Source organism: Lontra canadensis, unplaced genomic scaffold (assembly GCF_010015895.1).
Source record: "Lontra canadensis isolate GAN:19392208 unplaced genomic scaffold, GSC_riverotter_1.0 scaffold38, whole genome shotgun sequence".
NCBI lineage: Eukaryota > Metazoa > Chordata > Mammalia > Carnivora > Mustelidae > Lontra > Lontra canadensis.
The window spans coordinates 15051743-15072608 of NW_022631032.1; the positions used below are offsets into that span (position 1 = coordinate 15051743).

The 20866-nt window shown below is 41.4% G+C and overlaps 1 protein-coding gene across 4 annotated transcripts in view; it reads left to right on the forward strand.

Moving 5' to 3' along the window:
- Nucleotides 1–11683: 11683 nt before the first annotated feature.
- Nucleotides 11684–20866, forward strand: part of NPHP3 (nephrocystin 3) — a 54806-nt gene continuing 45623 nt past the window's right edge. For all 4 annotated transcript variants that reach the window (XM_032869685.1, XM_032869686.1, XM_032869687.1 and 1 more), the window contains exons 1-4: nt 11684–12123; nt 14141–14266; nt 14794–14944; nt 17150–17302. In XM_032869685.1, coding sequence (XP_032725576.1) covers nt 11728–12123; nt 14141–14266; nt 14794–14944; nt 17150–17302 — 826 coding nt within the window. In that variant the 5' untranslated portion in view covers nt 11684–11727. The remainder of the gene's footprint in view (nt 12124–14140; nt 14267–14793; nt 14945–17149; nt 17303–20866) is intronic.

Consider the following 20866-nt stretch of genomic DNA (forward strand, 5'->3'; position numbering starts at 1 on the left):
CTGCGTTGGAATATACTATTAATGACATCATGAAACATGAACTTTTTTGTGTCTGTGTCTTTTGTCAAACACCTGTGAAATGTAACTGTGTTACTGCTTATTGACATAACTTATGCATTTTATTATTGTGACCATATACCACCATATAGTCCTCTATTTTACTATTGATGGGAACTTGGGTAGTTATGAGTAATATTACTCTTTACATTCTTGTGCAGGGACTAACATTACTCTGCACATTCTTTTGGTGCTTTTCCATAAGGATTATGCCTACAACTAGGATAGGCAGATATGCAGCTTTAAGAGATACTGCCCAACAATTTTTCAAAGGGCTTGTGTCAGTTTATACTCCCCCAGACACTGCAGGAGAGTTGCAGTTACTCCAAATTTTTGTCCTTGTGACACTTAGAACTGCCTCTTTTTTCTTTTTATTTTAGCTATTTGGATGAGTATATAGCAGAATCTTGGGTTTCTTCCAGCTTTATTGAGATATAACTGAAAAATAACATTGTGTAAGTTTAATATATACAATGTATTGATTTGATATACATATATAGTGTGAAATAGTCATTTCACACTATATATGTATTAGTTAACACACCCAACACCTCATATAGTTACCATTTTTGTGTGTGTGGTAAGAACAGTTAAATCTACTCTCTTAGCAAATTTCAAGTATACAATATTCTTAACCATAGTCACCATATTGTACATTAGGTCCCCAGAACTTAGTCACCTTATAATGCAAAGTTTATATCCTTTGACCAACCCATTTCCTTTGCCTCCCCACTCCTGGTAACCACCATTTTACTTTCTGCCTCTAATGAATTCAAGTCTTTTAGATTCCACATATAAGTGAGATCATGCAATATTTGTCTTTCTGTGTCTGGGTTCTTACACTTAGTTTAATGCCCTCAGAGTTCATCTGTGGCAGCTCTTCCTTTTTTAAGGCTGAATACTATTCCACTGTGTATGTGTACCACAGTTTCTTTTTTCATTCACCCATCAGCATTCATCCATTTAGGTTATTTCCATGTGGTGGCTATTATGAATAAGGTTGCAATGAACACAAGGTGCGGATTCTCTCTTTGAGATTTCATTTCATTCAGATATATACCCAGAAGTTGGATTGCTGGTAGTTCTATTAATTTTTTGAGGAAACTCCATATGGTTTCCATAATGACACCAACAGTGGGGCAAAAAGAGTTCCCTTTTCTCCATACCCTTGCTAATACCTATTACCTCTTGCCTTTTTGAGAACAGCCATTCTAACAAGAGGGAGGTGATATCTCATTGTGGTTTTGATTGGCATTTCTCTATGATTAGTGATATTGAACACCTTTCATGTACCTGCTGACCATCTGTATGACTTCTTTGGAAAATCACCTGCTCAGGTCTTTTGCCCATTTTAAAATTTGATGGTTTTGGTATTGAGTCATATAAGTTATAAATATTTTTTATATTTTTATATTTTAGTTCCTTATATATTTTGGATACTAACCCCTTATCAGTTATAAGGTTTGTAAATATTTTCTCTCATTCCTTAGGTTGGCTTTTCATTTTGTTGAGTTGTTTTTTTTTTTTGGGGGGGGGGGGTATTTTTTTTTTGCTGTACTGAAGCTTCTTTTAAAAAAAAAAAAAGATTTATTTATTTATTTATTTGAGAGAGAAAGAGAGAGAACAAGTGCAAGCAGGGGAAGGGACAGAGGGAAAGGGAGAGGGAGAAGGAGAATCTTAAGCAGTCTCCTCACTGAACATGGAGCCTGGGCTCAATGTCATGACCCTGAGATCATGACCTGAACTGAAACCAAGAGTCAGTTGCTCAACTGACTGAGTCACCCAGGCACCACCATATAGAAGTTTTTTGATTTGATGTAATCCCACTTGTTTATTTTTGCTTTCTTGCTTATGATTTTGGCATCATATCCAAAAAAAATCACTGCCCGAGACCAACATCAAGGAGCTTCTTCTCTGTTTTCTTTGAGTCTCCTTTTCTCTTAGTCTAATGAAAAGTTTATCAATGCTGTTTATCTTTTCAAAAACCAACCATTCATTTTTGTTGATCTTTTCTATTGTTTTTCCAATCTCTATTTCATATATTTCTACTCTATTATTGTTTCCTTCTGTAGATATCTTCTTCATTGCATCTAACAGGCCACAAATACGAGCACGGCTGATATCTAAGATTTCACAACCCAAGGATGGATGTGTTCCTAGATAATCTGACTTAAATGCCGAAAGCATGATTCCGTAGGATACATGTTACAATGACACCTGAATTATTTTTATTCCACATTTAGCATAATAATATTCTGTGTGCTGAGCTGAAACAATAACCACCTTGTCTAACATTTTTTCTTGAGAAAATATGCTTGAAATACTAAATATCAGATTATTAGATTAATCACTGGAACTCAACTCACTTACAGATTGAGGCTCTAACTCAAATATAAAAACTCCCATTAGTATTATTGAGAGTTAGTAAAATTTTATAACCATGAATAAATCTTATCTAAAAGATAAACTCTGAAAGTTTATTTTAAACTCTGAAAGTTAAAATTTGCCATTTTTAAACTCTGAAAGTTAAAATTTGCCATTTTTATCCATAATAACTTGTGATGAAATTAAGTTATTTTCTTACAACTCTAAATCTCAGCTGACTTTCCTCAATGTCTCACTTAAGTCAGAAAAGGTATGTTCTTTTCAAATTTGTACAGTAAAGACTGCATTTCTCCTTCATGGGGACTGATTAAATCTTGCTCCTTGCCTGCTTCCTGGCACGTGGGTCGTGAGTGTGGCTAAGAAATGATAGTCACTAATGACAGCCTGAAGTGGACATTGGCTGTCAGATTTGAAATGGGTATTTCCATAAAAAAATTAAGGTTATACTCACCTTCAGAGCTGAATGTAAAGATGGAAGGAGAGGAGGAAGAACAACCCTGAACTTCAGAAACAAAGGGACATTTTCCAGCAAGCAAAAAATAATTGGCTTCCTGGACCCCCAAAGCTGCTTCTGCTCCAGAAAAATAGAACCACTTTACTTATTAAATAAATATCTACAATGTGTAGTCTTCTTTAGGATCTTCTAGTAAGTGGTTATCACTTATGACATTTGTGATCATATTCTTAAGAAAACCCATTACAACTGTTTTTAAAGCAAGTCTTTCTATATATCTATATAGTTATTTAGTCCAAGGTAAGAAGGCCAGGGCAACTCTATCTTCAGAGAACATACATCATGAAGAATGGACACTTCGTATTTAAAATATTCTTACCCAATTTCCCTGCCCACTGCATCTGTGCGTGTTGTTTCACCTTTGTACTCGTCCAGGCTTTAAACTCCTCCCCTTCACCAATTCCTAAAAAAAAAAAAAACAACAAACAAACAAACAAACAAATATTCAATCACAGCAAATTTTTTGTGAGGTTGTAAATTTCTTAAAGATTTGGGATATTTTGGGGAGATACTGCACAACATTCCGCCACCTCTCTAAACTCTTCCCCCTTCCCTGTTCGACCTAATTCAGTATGCCCCTCTATCAGTCAGGACGGGCTAAAATGTGCTTTGGTACAAAACCACCACCAAACCAGTGGCTTAATACAAACATTTATGTAGAAATGAGAACTTCACTGATGTGCTTTGATTTTAAGCACATCTAAGGATAGGATAATCTAAGCTGTAAGGACCTATTTAGAAACTGTCCCCGCTCCCCTTCCTCCAGGGGATTTACTTGGAGACAAGTCCCGGAGACCAGCTTCAGGTAACAAAGCCCAGATACAAAGGTGGGTCTGGCCAGGTGGAGACAAGCGATCAGTGGGGAGATGCATACTGTCTCCCTGGTTACCAAGGAGTATGGGCCCCGCCCTTTGGGCGCCAATCCCAGTCAAGGTGTAATAGGCTGGTTCAAATGTCTACTAGGGTAAACTGTAACTCAGTTGATCGCCTAGCATCACTGTGGAGTTTCCTGTGTGTGTTACAATCTCATTGGCCACCTGTGCGTGGCCAGGCCCGACCGCATGGCCTTTGCCCTTGAAAGCTAGTCTGTGAAACAGAGAAGGGTCGCCTTCTCATGTAAGAGGTGCGTCCCTGAACGTTCAGTTAGATTCTTGATGCTTGGCGCGAAATAAAGCTTTGCTTGACCTTCGCTTTGTATCAGTCTCGCTCCTTTAATCACGGGCCCATTATTGGGGCATAGCCAAAACTCTACATTTATATCTTTTACAACACAGGTAGTTTTTCAGATACTGAAAATATCATTAAAATGCCATGGAGGACCCTAAAATTCCTTAAAAAAAAAAAAAGGCAGTTAACTTTATTTTGGCATAATGGTTACTAGATTAGTATTTGCTTCAGAGTCATGTATGCACTTAAAATATTTAGATGCCTGGGCTTCATCCACAGATAATTTGATTGGTAGATTTGAGGTGGTAAGGTTCAGGACTCTACATTTTTAAACAAGCCCCCCAGATACTTCTGTAAATCATCCAGGTTTGAAAATTACCCCTCTAGTTCAGAGGTCAGCAAACTACAGCCCTCAAGCCAAACCTGCCCTGCCATCTGTTTTTGTAAATCAAGTTTAATTGGAATGCAGGCATGCCCATTCATTTACGTCTGTGTATGGCTGTTCTCGGGCTATAATGGCAGAGTTGAATAATTAAGACAGGGATCGAATGGCCCACAAAGAGTCAACTCTTTAGTGTCTGGTCCTTTACAGAAAAACTTTGCCAACCTCGGCTCTCTCTCTTTTTTTTTTAAAGATTTAATTTATTTATTTGACAGAGAGAGATCACAAGTAGGCAGAGAGGCAGGCAGAGAGAGAGGAGGAGGCAGGCTCCCTGCTGAGCAGAGAGCCTGATGCAGGGCTCGATCCCAAGACTCTGGGATCATGACCTGAGCCGATGGCAGAGGCTTTAACCTACTGAGCCACCCAGGCACCCCGCCAACCTCTGCTCTTGTTTTGTTTCAGGACTAATTTCCAGAGTGATGTTATTACTTGTAACGGGAAATAAGTAAGGCAATGTAGATGATCACTGCTGAGAACAACACCTGACCTGAATTCTTTAAAAATTTTATTTTCATATGAGAAAGAGGACTTTTTTATATATACAAATGACCAACCAAATTAATTTTTCCTGAGTTATACTGCCCCCTAATGGCAGAAATGCTAAATCACAGATGCTTAATCAGATTAGATGCTCCCCATTGTTAATTAATTCCTGAAATCAGAGTCAAATGTACAGTAAGGGACTTCAGGAATCAGAAGGCTAAATGGCCTGCGAGAAGGTTGGCAGTTTTTTTTTTTTTTAGATTTTTTTTTTAAATTTATTTATATGACAGACAGTGATCACAAGCAGGCAGAAAGGCAGGCAGAGAGAGAGGGGGAAGCAGGCTCCCTGCCGAGCAGAGAGCCCGATGTGGGGCTCAATCCCAGGATCTGGGATCATGACCTGAGCCGAAGGCAGAGGCTTAACCCACTGAGCCACCCAGGTGCCCCAAGGTTGGCAGTTTTAATGAGAATTAGAATCCCTTCCTTCTGTAAAGTTGCTTTCTCTCCAAATGCTATTACTCCACATAGCATTTCAAATTGCTTTTGTGGGAGGGACATAATAGCCATTTTGAAGCCATGTCTACCTCTAAAAGTGAAGCACAATACTATCAATACGGTCAAAATCACATGTGCACTCACTATGATGAACTGGGATGAAAGGAAAGAAAGCTTTGATAGGAATCTAGATGTATGCAAACATATGCCAAGACGGTTACCAAGAGTGACTGCAAACATGTAGGCAATAATGAGACAGCAGAGGATGAAACCACTAGTTTTCCCCCTTGACTACTGATTAAAATCCTCTGAGGAGCTTTTAAAAAATAATGATGGCCAGATCCCCACCCCTGGAGATTTTGATCTAATTGTTCTGGGGAGAGGCCCAGGCAGCAGTATTTTTTTTTTTTATTTTTTTAAGTTCTCCAAGTGAGTGTAATGTGTAACCAAGGTTAAGGATCATTATTCTATAGCAGTGTTTCTCACATTTTAAGGTATATTCAAACCACATGGGGAATCTTTTTTTATTTAATTTTATTTATTTATTTATTTGAGAGTGAGAGAGAACACAAGGGGGGAGAAGCAGTCAGAAGGAGAGGGAGAAGCAGCCTCCCTGCTAAGCAAGAAGCCACATGAGGAACTCGATTCCAGGAACCTGGGATCATGACCCAACCTGAAGGCAGATGCTTAACCGGCTTAGCCACCCAGGCACCCTTCCTGGGGAGTCTTCTTAATCCGAGCATTGTGACTCAGTCCATCTGTGATGGCACCTGAGAATCTGACTCCTGCCAAGCTTTAAGGTGATGCTGATGCTGCTGTCCATAGATGACACGTTCAGTAGCAAGGAATCAGATCATCCCTAGCCACAATTTTTATGCAGTTTCACTGGTTCTAAGATCATTAAGTATATAAGTATCACCTGGGAGCTAATGAAACATGCAAATTTGCAAGCTCCAGTCTCAAATTAAAATTCAGTGGATCTTAATTTTTAACAAGTGTTTCAGGTCATTCTGAGATTCATAGTCTAAGAATCAAGTATACACCAACTGCCAAAAATGCTATTTATTCTACAAATCACATTTTTAAAAAAGATTTTATTTATTTGACAGACAGAGATCACAAGTAGGCAGAGAGGCAGGCAGAGAGAGAGGAAAGGAAGCAGGCTCCCTGCTGGGCAGAGAGCCCGCGCGGGGCTCTATCCAAGGACCCTGGGATCATGACCTGAGCCGGAGCCAGAGCCGGAGGCAGAGGCCTTAACCTACTGAGCCACCCAGGCACCCCTACAAATCACATTTTTTAAAGGCGGCATTAATTTCAAAAACTACTTTAGCCAAATGTGGGGAAATTTTTCTCTTCTTCCAAGTGTGAGAAATTACTCCCAAATTCAGTGGCTTACACTAACAACTTTATTATATCTCATGATTTTGTGGGTCAGGAATTTGAGTAGAGATCATTGGAATAATACATCTGCTCTCCCTGTCGCTAACCTGAGTCACTCTCTAGTATGGAGAGTCCAACCAAGATGGCTTCACTTCACGTGCCCTGGCTGGAAGGCTGAGTCCTACTGGAACTGTTGCCTAGAATGTCCACACATAACCTCTCCAGTCTGGCAATCTCAGGTGAGGTAGGTCTCCTTACACAGCAACTCAAGGATCCAAGAGAGAGTGTTCCAAGACACAGGAAGAGGAAACTGCCATTCTCTCAAGTCCTGGGCTCAGAACCCAATACAGTGTCATTTCTGCCATAGTCTACTGGTGAAAGCAGTCACCGAGCCCAACCAGATTCAAGGGGAGGAGTCATAAACAGGCTGGAGTCATGGATGTACGACACTTGAAGAACCGCAAGGGCTAAACACAAAAGGATCCCAGACTTCGTTTAATTTTGTTGCCATCTTGAAATTCTTTATAATTTTTTAATAAAGTGCACTACAGGGGTGTCTGGGTGGCTCAGGGGGTTAAAGCCTCTGCCTTTGGCTCAAGTCATGATCCCTGGGTCCTCTGATCAAGCCCCGCATCAGGCTCTCTGCTCAGCGGGGAACCTGCTTCCCTTCCTCTCTCTCTGCCTGCCTCTCTGCCTACTTGTGATGGCTGTCTGTCCAATAAATAAATAAAATCTTTAAAAAACAACAACAGCAACAAAAAAAAGTACACTACATTTTCATTTTACACTAGATCCCACAAATTATATATCCCATCCTCATCATAAACTTCACCTTTCATTTAAAGTAGTGTTAAAAAAAATTGTAGCCATTCTTAATTAGCCACAACCTATCTGCCAGAGACTTCATTCCTCACCATACTTCTGTATTCAAAGCTATCCTTTCAAAATGCAGTTTGTGGTGGGTGCATTAAATTCAGCATAAAGAAGGGAAACAAATTATTAGGTTGGAAATTAGACTAAATATTAGACTAAATTCAGTGATGTTTAGGATTAGGAAATACGTTGAAAACCAACCACACCATTATCCTGAGTAACTGCCAGCACTCTAGATTGGATCACCTCTGGGCTCACCCAGTTGGGTCACTTAAGCATTAACCAACAGTTATTCAAGGTTAGTATGCAAGGTGAACTTACACATAGTGTTCCTGATGGAAAGGCAGCTAGTAATCACTATATAGGGAAAACCTTCCACGATCTCAGCAAACTTGGATTTGTGTTTTGGGGCAACTGAAACAACTAGTTAAAGTTTATTAAGGGGGACACCTGGGGGGCTCAGTCAGGTAAGCATCTGCCTTCAGCTCAGGTCATGATCCCAGGGTCCTGGGATCACATCATGCATTGGGCTCCTTACTTAGCAGGAAGCCTGCTTCTCCCTCTACCTGCAGTGTGCTCGCACACTCTCTCCCTCTCTCTCTCTCTCTCTGACAAATAAAAAATCTTTTTTTAAAAAATAACGGTTATTACAGAAGGCGGTGACAATTCACATACTTCTTGAGAACTGGGCTGTATTTAATATCTCTTTGGGTCATCAGTCATTCATTTTTTGAAACATATATTCAGCAGGAGTTCAATAAGGGTAGCTGGGATGAGTCTAAGCAACAAATGGCATAATAACAATAACAAAAACTACCAAGAAACAGGATTGATAGACACAATAATGGAGGACAAAATCAGGAAAACAGTTAAGTACAGTATTTTGCAAATAGTAAGCAAGGATTATTGAATTGAAACTATTAATGTGATAAAGGCAACAGGTCTAATTATCCAGGGAAAGTTTCTTAGATGAAAAAGGTAGATGTTGAAAGAGTTGGGGGTTGACAGGAAGTACTGAAAGGAAATAGAAACCATATTGCAATGAGGAGAAAATCAGCTTGACTAGGATGGAGTAACATGGGTAGAGGGATGTCTGGATAGATGAGAAGTGGGGAAAGGAGAGACTCATTGCTTTGGGGCCCTCAGTACCAGGCACTCAGTACCAGTACTCAGTACTCCACAAAGTGTGGGAAGTTTAGTGTAGTTCGTTACTGGTTTAGAGGGAATGGGTGATGGCTTTTTATTTCATTATGGAAGCATAATAACGGAAGTCTTTAGCTGAGGCACATTCTAAAGGAGGTACAAGATTAAGATGCAGGGTGCCTGGGTCGCTCAGTTGGTTAAGCAACTACCTTCAGCTCAGGTCATGATCCTGGGTTCCTGGGATCGAGTCCCATATCAGACTTCCCCTATTCTGCAGGGAGCCTGCTTCTCCCTCTCCCTCTTCCTGACACTCCTCCTACTTGTGCTCTCTCTCTCTGTGTCAAATAAATAAATAAAATCTTAAAAAAAAAAAGATTAAAATGGAGAATTTTGCAAAGGAGGTGGTCAGAAACCTGGTGGATGATCCTTAAAGCACTGATCGATATTGAGGGTACAAGAATTGGAAGAGATAGGGAGGTTTTGTTTTTTTTTTTTAAAGATTTATATATTTTTAGAGAGAGTATACCTGTGTGCAAGTGCACAGGGAAGGGGCAGAGAGAGAGCACACCTGTGTGCCAGTGAGCAGGAGAGGAGCAGAGAAAGAGGGAAATAAGCAGAATCCCCCTAAGTGAGAAACATGACCAGGGGCTCCATCCCAGCACCCTGAAATCATGACCTGAGCAAAAATCAAGAGTTGGGCACTTAACCGACTGAGCCACCCAAGTGCCCCCAGAAGGGACTTTAAAAGACAGAGAGTTCCTGAGATACTGTGATGGTGGGAATGTTTTCCTTAATCTCAGGAGACAACCTGAAAACTTAATCTATGTCTCCTGGAGTTTAAAGAATGTAATGGCCTGATGTCTGATTCCCTCTTGATGAAAATCTAAAGGGTAAGAGAAAGGATGATGCAGATTGGCCTGCATTCCCAGAGTTCTTCAAAGCAAAGACTGTTAGATGTTGTGATGACTGAAAGATTTGTCCCTCCAGCCACTGGAAGTGATGTCAGCAAACAGCCCTCAACTGTCAAGTCTCCGTGGGGACTGCTTTGGCTGAAGAGAGCTAGCTGATGACTTGCTGGAATGAGGGTAAAAAGCCCCAGCCCTACACCCCAATTTAGGACAACTCTGCAGTATCATCCCAGCTTCAAAACTCTCTGAAGATTGACTGAGGCCTCCACTGAGACTGCAGCAAAGCTCAACAGCTCAACTTCTGCTGCTATACAAACGTGCTTCTTTTCCTTTCCACAGGTATTGATCCCAAGGGCACTCCCTAATAAACATCTTGCATGGTTATCTCCATCTCCATCTTCCCAGGGAACCCGACCTGTAATACCTGTGGATCAGATGTAGGTCTCATGGGCAAGTGAGCTAGTGGATTCTCTTGAACCTGAACACACATGAGCAGAGAAGATGGTTAATGTATCACTGGATTCCTTGCCCCTGAGGAGAGAGGGATCAACAGCTTGAATAGAGCCGCACCAGCCTGGGTCAAGGGAAATGAAGATCAAGGGTCTTCAATTATGAGAGGAAGAAGGGTCTTTGGAGAACTTACAAAAGTACCTCCGGGGGGAAAAAAAGGCCAACTTTAGCAGTTTACCAAGTCCAAAGAGCACCAACACCCAGCTCGCAGGAGTGTCAATCAGATAAAGCCCTTCCGGTCCCCTCTCCCAGGCCTCCAAACCTGGAGAGCCTGCTAGCCCAAGTTAGCCAGTTGCAGGCCTAAGAACACAAGAAGGGTAGGAAAAGATGTCAATGCTACTCCTCTGACTTTAAAGTCTAAAACAGTTTCCCCATCTTTTAAATGTTTTCATATCACCTAAAGCCCATCCTTACCCCAAATAACTGTAATACTCTTTCCCTTTATTTGGTGAGATGTCCCACAGTTCCCCTAATGTGTGGCCTCCGGAGTCCACTGTCACAAAAAGTCAAAAAACCTCACCTTGTCTAAAGAGTGTCCCTGGTGGTCTCAGGCTGTAGAATCTAAAAGCTTTTTCTTATCTGGTACTAGGTCTTAATGGTCATTCCAACTACTTGCAAACTAGGAGACACCTAGCGAGAGGCACACAGCAAGCGCTCAATGTGTTTCTCAGCTTTCTCAACTGCCCTCGGAAAAGAGCTATGGGTCAGGGGCAGCAGCAGGACAGACACAAAAGCCGCCAAGGTGGAGCAAGCCGGGACCCAGACCGGCGCTCACGGCGAGGAACGCGCCCATTAGGGGGCCTCTGGCTGGATAGAACCGGCTGAGAAAATCCGCGCGCCCCGTGGCCCCTAGCCAGTACGTAGAGCAGCCGCCCCACACGCGCCACCGCCCCCTGCTCGCTCAGCCCCACCTCTCCCGATCCATCCCGCCCCTCCCACCCTGCGCTCTGAGTCTCAAGCCGCTCGCCCCGCCCACCTTGCGCTCCGCCCCACCACGGCGTAGTACGGCACCCACAGCACCACGCTGTCCCACCCCGCCTTCCTCGCGCTCTGTCCCGCCCCGTCCTGCTGCCCCGCCCCATCCATCCCGCCCCGCCTACCTTGTACTCTGTCCCGCCCCGTCTTGCTGCCCCGCCCCATCCATCCCACCCCGCCCTCCTTGCGCTCTGTCTCTCCCCTTCCTGCTGCCCTGCCCCATCCGTCGCGCCCGCCCTGCGTACCGCCCCGCCCCGTCCTGCTGCTCCAAATCATCCCGCTCGTCCCGCCCGCCCACTACGCTCCGCCCCTTCTTGCTGCCCCGCCCCGTCTCGTTTGCGGTGGTCCTCCTCCTCCCGGTACCCCGCTGGCTAGTAGTGGCGGTCACCGGCGTAATGGGGACCGCCTCGTCGCTCGTGAGCCCCGCGGGCGGGGAGGTGATCGAGGACACTTATGGGGCGGGCGGCGGCGAGGCCTGCGAGATTCCGGTAGAGGTGAAGCCCAAGGCCCGCCTGCTGCGCAGCTCGTTCCGCCGTGGCGCGGCAGCAGCGGCGGCGGGGGCAGGGCCCGGGTCGCTGCCCCGCGGGGCGGGGGGCGGCGGGCTGCTGGGGGCTAGCTTTAAGTCTACCGGCTCGTCGGTGCCCGAGCTGGAATACGCAGCGGCTGAGTACGAGAGGCTGAAGAAGGAATACGAGATCTTCCGGGTCAGCAAGAATCAAGAGTTGTTGTCCATGGGCCGCCGCGAGGCCAAGCTGGACACGGAGAACAAGCGCCTGCGGGCCGAGCTGCAGGTAACGCCGGGCCCGGGTGTGCGGCTGGGGCATCCTAGACGTGGAGAAGCTGAGAGTCGGAAAGGCTAGCGCACACCCGCGCACTGCGGGGCTGGACTCTGGACGCCTGACTCCGTCCTTCGTCCATCCTGTCCCCTCTCCAAACCAAGTAGTTCTGGAAAGTTGAATAGAAACCTCTCTGCACTTTAGTTTGAGGGGACACACTCTTGGTGTCTAAACTGATTCCTTGACTAACCCCGCCCCTCTTCTATTTCTGGTTCATTCATTCACACACCTTGAAGCAATTAGCCTGAAAGTGCCCTGAAGTAGCACATGCCAATCTGCAGGGGACTCCAGGGAAGTAGGTCAACCCAGAGCACACGGACGGACGCACAAAGACTGTGGTGACATCTGTGACTTTCCCTAGGAGTTTTTAACTCCACTTCCCACGCCCCCCCCCTTAAATTTTACAGACCTCTCAGTTTCTTTGCGTGAAGCTTTTGAGTTTTAATGATCTTGAAGTGAATTTTTATGGAAGCCTGATTTTCACCATTTTAACTGCTATGATTACAAACGTTCCCTAGCTGAAATCAAATTCCCTTAATCCATTTGATTAATTTACTCAAAAAATAATTATTGCGTGGGCTCCCTGTAGTAGATGTATTTTGACTCATCAAAATAGTATATAAAGCAAAATATTGCTTTTCTATGACCACATTGTAAGACTTTGTGCCATCAGTTTTGGGCCTCTCCGAGGGTTGTGGTTTTACTGTTTTGTTTTTTTAAACTGTGGAAGAGACACTCCAGGTGTTCCTGGGCTCATCACAGTAGAAAATGAATAAATATCTCAGATTTTTCTGATAGGAAGAGCCTTCTTCCTTCTAGACTAGGCATTCTAGTCACCCCCTTCCCCACTAGCTGTTGTATTATTAGCACTGTTATCTGGGAAGAACTCCTTATCAGTAGTCTACCTTTTGTCTTAACCAGTTTTCTTACTGGTCAGTCTTGATGCACTTGCATGTGTAAAATGGACCTTTTGCATTTCAGATACCTGATTTCATGCACCCAAGCCATTGTCCAGCATTCACTGCACTTTATGGGGATAGGAAAGAAGGCTGAATCAACCAGGGCTGAGAGCAGTTAAGGGCTGACAAATGTCACAATCTCAAGTTCCTCCTATTGCCTTATGTAGTAGTTTTGAAAATTAAGTAAAAACCTCATTACATTTTAATTTAAGGGGACATACTCTCTTGGGGCCTAAATTGATTTCTTAACTAACCCCTTTTTTTATGTAGCCCTTTTGATTCCTTTCTCACATACTAGACATTTAAAAAACTCTTCTGAATGTATTTAACCCATTTGGTCATTTAATGGAGGCCTTCGATTTATCTGGCACCAAGAGGGCTCTGGGGATAGCAAAATGAAGAAGACATGGAGCCAAGGACCGCATGGTCATGCAGAATTAATCATCCTTCAAGTTAAGCCTTGTAAATTATACTTTTTGTTCTGTTACAGATCGGAAAACTGAGGCATAGGAAGATTAAGAATTTGGCACAGTATTTCAAAGAAAAAGTATTGATTTCCATTAAAAGTTCAATGTTGAAGTATCTTCATTTACTACAGTTCAAGTATATTTGCATTTTTATTCCATGTTTGAATAAAATGGCAATATGTAGTTCTTGATAATGTAAAATAGTAAGTAGATTGTTAAAATTCTCATATGTATATAGTATGGAGGTAGGATAATGTGAAATTTGGGAGGAATACTTTTTCGTTAGAAGTAACAAGGTCGGGGGCACCTGGGTGGCTCAGTGAGTTAAAGCCACTGCCTTCAGCTCAGGTCGTGATCCCAGAGTCCTGGAATCGAGACCCACATCGGGCTCCCTGCTCTGCGGGGAGCCTGCTTACCCCCCTCCCTCTGCCTGCCTCTCTGCCTACTTGTGATCTCTGTCTGTCAAATAAATAAATAAAATCTTTAAAAAAAATAAAAAAGAAGAAGAAGAAGAAGAAGAAGAAGTAACAAGGTCGATTATTTCAGGCCCTTCAAAAAACTTACCAAAAAATACTTCGGGAAAAGGAAAGTGCTTTAGAAGCAAAATACCAAGCGATGGAGAGGGCAGCAACATTTGAACATGACAGAGACAAAGTGAAAAGGCAATTCAAGGTAAAGTCCTTACGTTTTTACCCACAAAGTGACATAGAATAAAAACAGCACATTTTAAAAGTTTAATGATGCTGTGTAAGTAAATACAAGTGAAGGATGCAGGCGTCCTGAAGATTCTAAGAACCAGAGTAGAGCACTTCGTACATTTTTGAGTGGACCTGGAAAACTTGAGATCACTTCAAGAAAAAGTAAAAAAAAAAAGAAATGAGCATTACAAATGGAATTTTGGGGGAAAAGGAAAGTATTTCCATATGGGGGGAAAGGCATTTGGAAATAGTTGGATGTATTTTGTATGGGAAGGCATTACTGGCATCTAGTGGGAAGGGGACAAATTTCTAAATAGCAGCAGTGCACAGGAGAGCCCCACACCTCAGAGAGGGCTGCTGCCCAAATTCCAGTGGGTTCCAGTTACAAAAAAGATCAGGATCACATGAATATTGGTTTTATGAATGAAACACTTTTCTGTTAAGTTGATGACACCTTTTGATGATGGAAAAGGTTTCAAAATTGATCTTTGTCTTTTAAAGATTTTTAGGGAGACCAAGGAAAATGAAATTCAGGACTTACTGAGAGCTAAGCGAGAGTTGGAAAGCAAACTTCAGAGGCTCCAGGCTCAGGGGATCCAAGTATTTGATCCTGGAGAATCTGATTCAGATGACAACTGTACAGATGTTACTGGTATATTTACTTCCTATGTATAATTTGAGCCTTCAGTATAGGTGTAATGATATCATATAGCCAACTCTGAATCCTTTTATAAGTTAAACTGGTTGCTCTTACAAATAGAGTTGCACTTTTCCCTCTTTCTCAGCTGTTGTAACAGCAATTTTCCCTAAAGTCCATGACATTGTTAGGGTGCTAGGTTTCCTTCTGTCTTACTGCTCTGCCAAACTCACCCCATAGCTTTTCTCTTTCTGGTGTAAGACAGCTCCTCCAGGTCTCACCACGACATCTACATTTTAGCCAAGGGAAGAGGGAAGGGAATTCGTTCCTCTCCCTGAAAGCACAATATGAAGGGTATACAGATTACTCCCCAAACCCCATTGGCCAGAACAACAAGTAGGAAGATTGGAAAGTGTAAACATTAGTAGGAGAGTCATGTATCCACCTAAAGTTTGAAATTCTGCTACTAAAGGAAGAAGGGGAGGATGGATATTGGAGAACAGTTCATCATCTCTGTCATCTTGTTTTTCCACATATTGATATATTCTTTGCAACTATCCACTAGAATATCTGCATGATAATCTGCTGAGTGGCTTCCGGTAGTTTTGTAAGCTACTCAGAAAGTTTTTATTTTATAATTAAACATGTAAAATATGTTTTTTCTAGAAATAAAAAGCCTGGAGTCCTGAAATGAAAGGGTCTACCATGTTCCAAGAAAATATTAATAAACTGTGATTGATATTGAAAAATGAAAAAGATTCTATTATAAATGCAGTGGAAAAATGCAGTTGCTCTCTCATTTATAGGAAACTGCGTTTTATTTATTTATTTATTTTTGAGAGACGATGTGAGTGGGGTTGGTGGGGAGAAGGAGAGTTATGTGTAGATGAGAGAGAGAGAATCTTAAGCAAGCACCATGCAACCATGCATGGAACCCAACTCAAGGCTCCATCTCATGATCCTAAGATGATGATCTGAGCCAAAATCAAGAGTCCAATGCCTAACAGACTGAGCCACCCAGGCACCCCATGCATTTTATCTTATAAACTGATTTTCGACTGAAATATGGCAACTGATAATTGCCTCTTAATATGCATTTTAGAGCCACTGGGATCTGACCAGCATCCAAGGACTTTTATTACTAACTTTTAAGGGGAAAAAAAATGAAGTGATTCTTACTGGCTTTGAGAATGCCATTCTGCCCCCACATTAACCATTAGTAATGGTTATTTCAGGGCTGACATATGTTAAAATGTACAGTGTTTCAAAACTATTATATTATAATTGATTTGGCAGGTTAATAAGAACAAATTAATATTTCCTCCTAGGTCTTTCTTCACATTTTGATTTAAACCTGATGAAAGAATGCTTAAGGGAACATCACTCATTTCACATTCAGAGACCTACAAATAATAATCTTATTTTTGCCAGATATTGAGCCCATTACTAGTATACTCATATTTAGTCAAGAATGCCATGTAGATATTCTGTCAAATGTAATTTATTTAAAAGAAAAAAAAATCAAAGAGCTCCTGGGTGGCTCAGTCTGTTAAGCATCTGACTGTTGATTTCAGCTCAGGTCATTATCTCAGGGTCCTGGGATCAAGCACCAAGTAGGGCTCCATGCTCAGCAGTGAGTCTGCTTCTCTCTCTCTCTCACTCAAATAAATAAATAATAAATCTTTAAAAAAAAATCAAGATGTTCAAAAGTACCTATTGATTCAGACATTCATTTTGTTACTCTCGGAGGTTAAGGAAGATGTACTTTTTACATCCTTAGCTTACATCCTAATGAATTACTAATCTTAATTACAGATGTGCGAGTACTGGTCTTCCTTTGAAATTCTCTCCTTCCAATTTTACACTGACACCTAAACCATAATGTTAGAAATGTTCTTTAAAATTTTTGTATGGGGACATTTTTAACTGCCTCTGTTTTTACAATTACTTTGATTATTATATTCTTTATTTGTTTCCTCTTTCTCTTTTTAATCCCCTCTTTGACTTGGAGATGCTAACCAGAATTATGTTACCCAGTACCTTACAACTTGCCAGAAGTTGGTGACAGAGTACTTTCAAAATCATTGAAGATTGAATATTTGTTGTATTTATAATATTATAGAATTTTTTAAAAATTAGAAATCCTGTTTAGTATGTGTGATAACTTTTTGAACATTCAGTAATTTGGTTTTCACACAATGAAATCTCTTGGATTTACAGCTGCTGGAACCCAGTGTGAATATTGGACTGCAGGAGCCTTGGGAAGTGAACCTTCCATAGGGAGTATGATCCAGCTTCAGCAGTCCTTCAGGGGCCCTGAGTTTGCCCATAGTTCCATAGATGTGGAGGGACCCTTTGCAAATGTCAACAGAGGTAACACATGCCGTTTGCCAATTACCTTGGTAGTGACTGTTCAGGTCCTATAATCTTGTGTGTGCTGGCAGAAAGACCCATCAGCAGAGCAGATTTTTATTCTGGGTGTCTTCTACTGCCAAACCAGCATGTACTGGTGTTGTCACTGACCAGGGCTGATTAACTTATATGATTCCCATCAGGATCAGATGGTGCTCCACAGCCAGACTGGCCCATCATGTTCTAGAAACTTAGCTTCTGGTCTGAATTCCAGGTGTTGCAGTTGATCTGTGAGAATCTAATGTAGATTAACTGAAAAGCAGAAGTTTTTGGTCTTTTTCCTCCATGTCTTTGATGCTGTTAAAGGTGGGAGAAGGTTGCAGAATGGAATATAAAACCTCAGTTATGCATTGTAGTATCCTTAGTCAAAGGAATATTTTTATTATTTTTTTTCTCATGTATTATTATTATTATTATTATTATTATTTATAAACATATATTTTTATCCCCAGGGGTACAGGTCTGTGAATCGCCAGGTTTATATACTTCACAACACTCACCTTAGCACATACCCTCCCCAATGTCCATAACCCCACCCCCCTCTCCCAACCCCCCTCCCTCCAGCAACCCTCAGTTTGTTTTGTGAGATTACAGTCACTTATGGTTTGTCTCCCTCCCAATCCCATCTTGTTTCATTTATTCTTCTCCTACCCCCTTAACCCCCCATGTTGCATCTCCACTTCCTCATATCAGGGAGATCATATGATAGTTGTCTTTTTCCGATTGACTTACTTCGCTAAGCATGATACCCTTTAGTTCCATCCACGTCGTCGCAAATGGCAAGATTTCATTTCTTTTGATGGCTGCATAGTATTCCATTGTGTATATATACCACATCTTCTTTATCCATTCATCTTTTGATGGACATCTAGGTTCTTTCCATAGTTTGGCTATTATAGACATTGCTGCTATAAACATTCAGATGCACGTGCCCCTTCGGATCACTACGTTTGTATCTTTAGGGTAAATACCCAGTAGTGCAATTGCTGGGTCATAGGGTGGCTCTATTTTCAACTTTCTGAGGAACCTCCATGCTGTTTTCCAGAGTGGTTGCACCAGCTTGCATTCCCACCAAAAGTGTAGAAGCATTCCCCTTTCTCCACATCCTCGCCAGCATCTTTCATTTCCAGACTTGTTAATTTTAGCCATTCTGACTGGTGTGAGATGATATCTCATTGTGGTTTTGATTTGTATTTCCCTGGTGCTGAATGACGTTGAGCACTTTTTCATGTGTGTGTTGTCCATTTATGTGACTTCTTTGCAGAAATGTCTGTTCATGTCTTCTACCCATTTTTTGACTGGATTATTTGTTCCTTGGGTGTTGAGTTTGATAAGTTCTTTTAAATTTTGGATAGGAGCCCTCTATCTGATATGTCATTTACAAATATCTTCTCCCATTCTGTTCCTCGTCTTTTGGTTTTGTTGACTGTTTCCTTTGCTGTGCAAAAGCTTTTGATCTTGATAAAATCCCAATAGTTCATTTTTGCCCTTGCTTCCCTTGCCTTTGGCGATGTTCCTAGGAAGATGTTGCTGCGGCTGAGGTCGGAGAGGTTGCTGCCTGTGTTCTCCTCAAGGATTTTGATAGATTCCTTTCTCACATTGAGGTCCTTCATACATTTTGAGTCTATTTTCATGTTGGTGTAAGGAAATGGTCCAATTTCATTTTTCTGCATGTGGCTGTCCAATTTTCCCAATACCATTTGTTGAAGAGGCTATCATTTTTCCACTGGACATTCTTTTCTGCTTTGTCAAAGATTAGTTGACCATAGAGTTGAGGGTCTATTTCTGGGCTCTCTATTCTGTTCCATTGATCTATGTGTCTGTTTTTGTGCCAGTACCATGCTGTCTTGATGACAGCTTTGTAATAGAGCTTGAAGTCCGGAATTGTGATGCCACCAACTTTGGCTTTCTTTTTCAATATTCCTTTGGCTATTCGAGGTCTTTTCTGATTCCATATAAATTTTAGGATTATTTGTTCCATTTCTTTGAAAAAAATGGATGGTATTTTGATAGGAATTGCATTAAATGTGTAGATTGCTTTAGGTAGCATAGACATTTTCACAATATTTATTCTTCCAATCCAGGAGCATGGAACATTTTTCCATTTCTTTGTATCTTCCTCAATTTCTTTCATGAGTACTTTATAGTTTTCTGAGTATAGATTCTTAGCCTCTTTGGTTAGGTTTATTCCTAGGTATCTTATAGTTTTGGGTGCAATTGTAAGTAGGATTGACTCCTTAATTTCTCTTTCTTCTTTCTTGTTGTTGGTGTAGAGAAATGCAACTGATTTCTGTGCATTGATTTTATATCCTGACACTTTACTGAATTCCTGTACAAGTTCTAGCAGTTTTGGAGTGGAGTCTTTTGGGTTTTCCACATATAGTATCATATCATCTGTGAAGAGTGGTAGTTTGATTTCTTCTTTGCCGATTTGGATGCCTTTAATTTCCTTTTTTTTGTCTGATTGCTGAGGCTAGGACTTCTAGTACTATGTTGAATAGCAGTGGTGATAATGGACATCCCTGCCGTGTGTGTTCCTGACCTTAGCGGAAAAGCTTTCAGTTTTTCTCCATTGAGAATGATATTTGCAGTGGGTTTTTCATAGATGGCTTTGATAATATTGAGGTATGTGCCCTCTATCCCTGCACTTTGAAGAGCTTTGATCAGGAAGGGATGCTGTACTTTGTGAAATGCTTTTTCAGTATCTATGGAGAGTATCATATGGTTCTTGTTCTTTCTTTTATTAATGTGTTGTATCACATTGATTGATTTGCGGATGTTGAACCAACCTTGCAGCCCTGGAATAAATCCCACTTGGTCGTGGTGAATAATCCTTTTAATGTACTGTTGAATCCTATTGGCTAGTATTTTGGTGAGAATTTTTGCATCTGTGTTCATCAAGGATATTGGTCTGTAGTTCTCTTTTTTGATGGGATCCTTGTCTGGTTTTGGGATCAAGGTGATGCTGGCCTCATAAAGTGAGTTTGGAAGATTTCCTTCCATTTCTATTTTTTGGAACAGTCTCAGGAGAATAGGAATTAGTTCTTCTTTAAATGTTTGGTAGAATTCCCCCGGGAAGCCGTCTGGCCCTGGGCTTTTGTTTGTTTGGAGATTTTTGATGACTGTTTCAATCTCCTTACTGGTTATGGGTCTGTTCAGGCTTTCTATTTCTTCCTGGTTCAGTTGTGGTAGTTTATATGTCTCTAGGAATGCATCCATTTCTTCCAGATTGTCAAATTTGTTGGCGTAGAGTTGCTCATAGTATGTTCTTATAATTGTCTGTATTTCTTTGGTGTTAGTTGTGATCTCTCCTCTTTCATTCCATGATTTTATTTATTTGGGTCCTTTCTCTTTTCTTTTTGATAAGTCTGGCCAGGGGTTTATCAATCTTATTAATTCTTTCAAAGAACCAGCTCCTAGTTTCATTGATTTGTTCTATTGTTTTTTTGGTTTCTGTTTCATTGATTTCTGCTCTGATCTTTATGATTTCTCTTCTCCTGCTGGGTTTAGGGCTTCTTTCTTGTT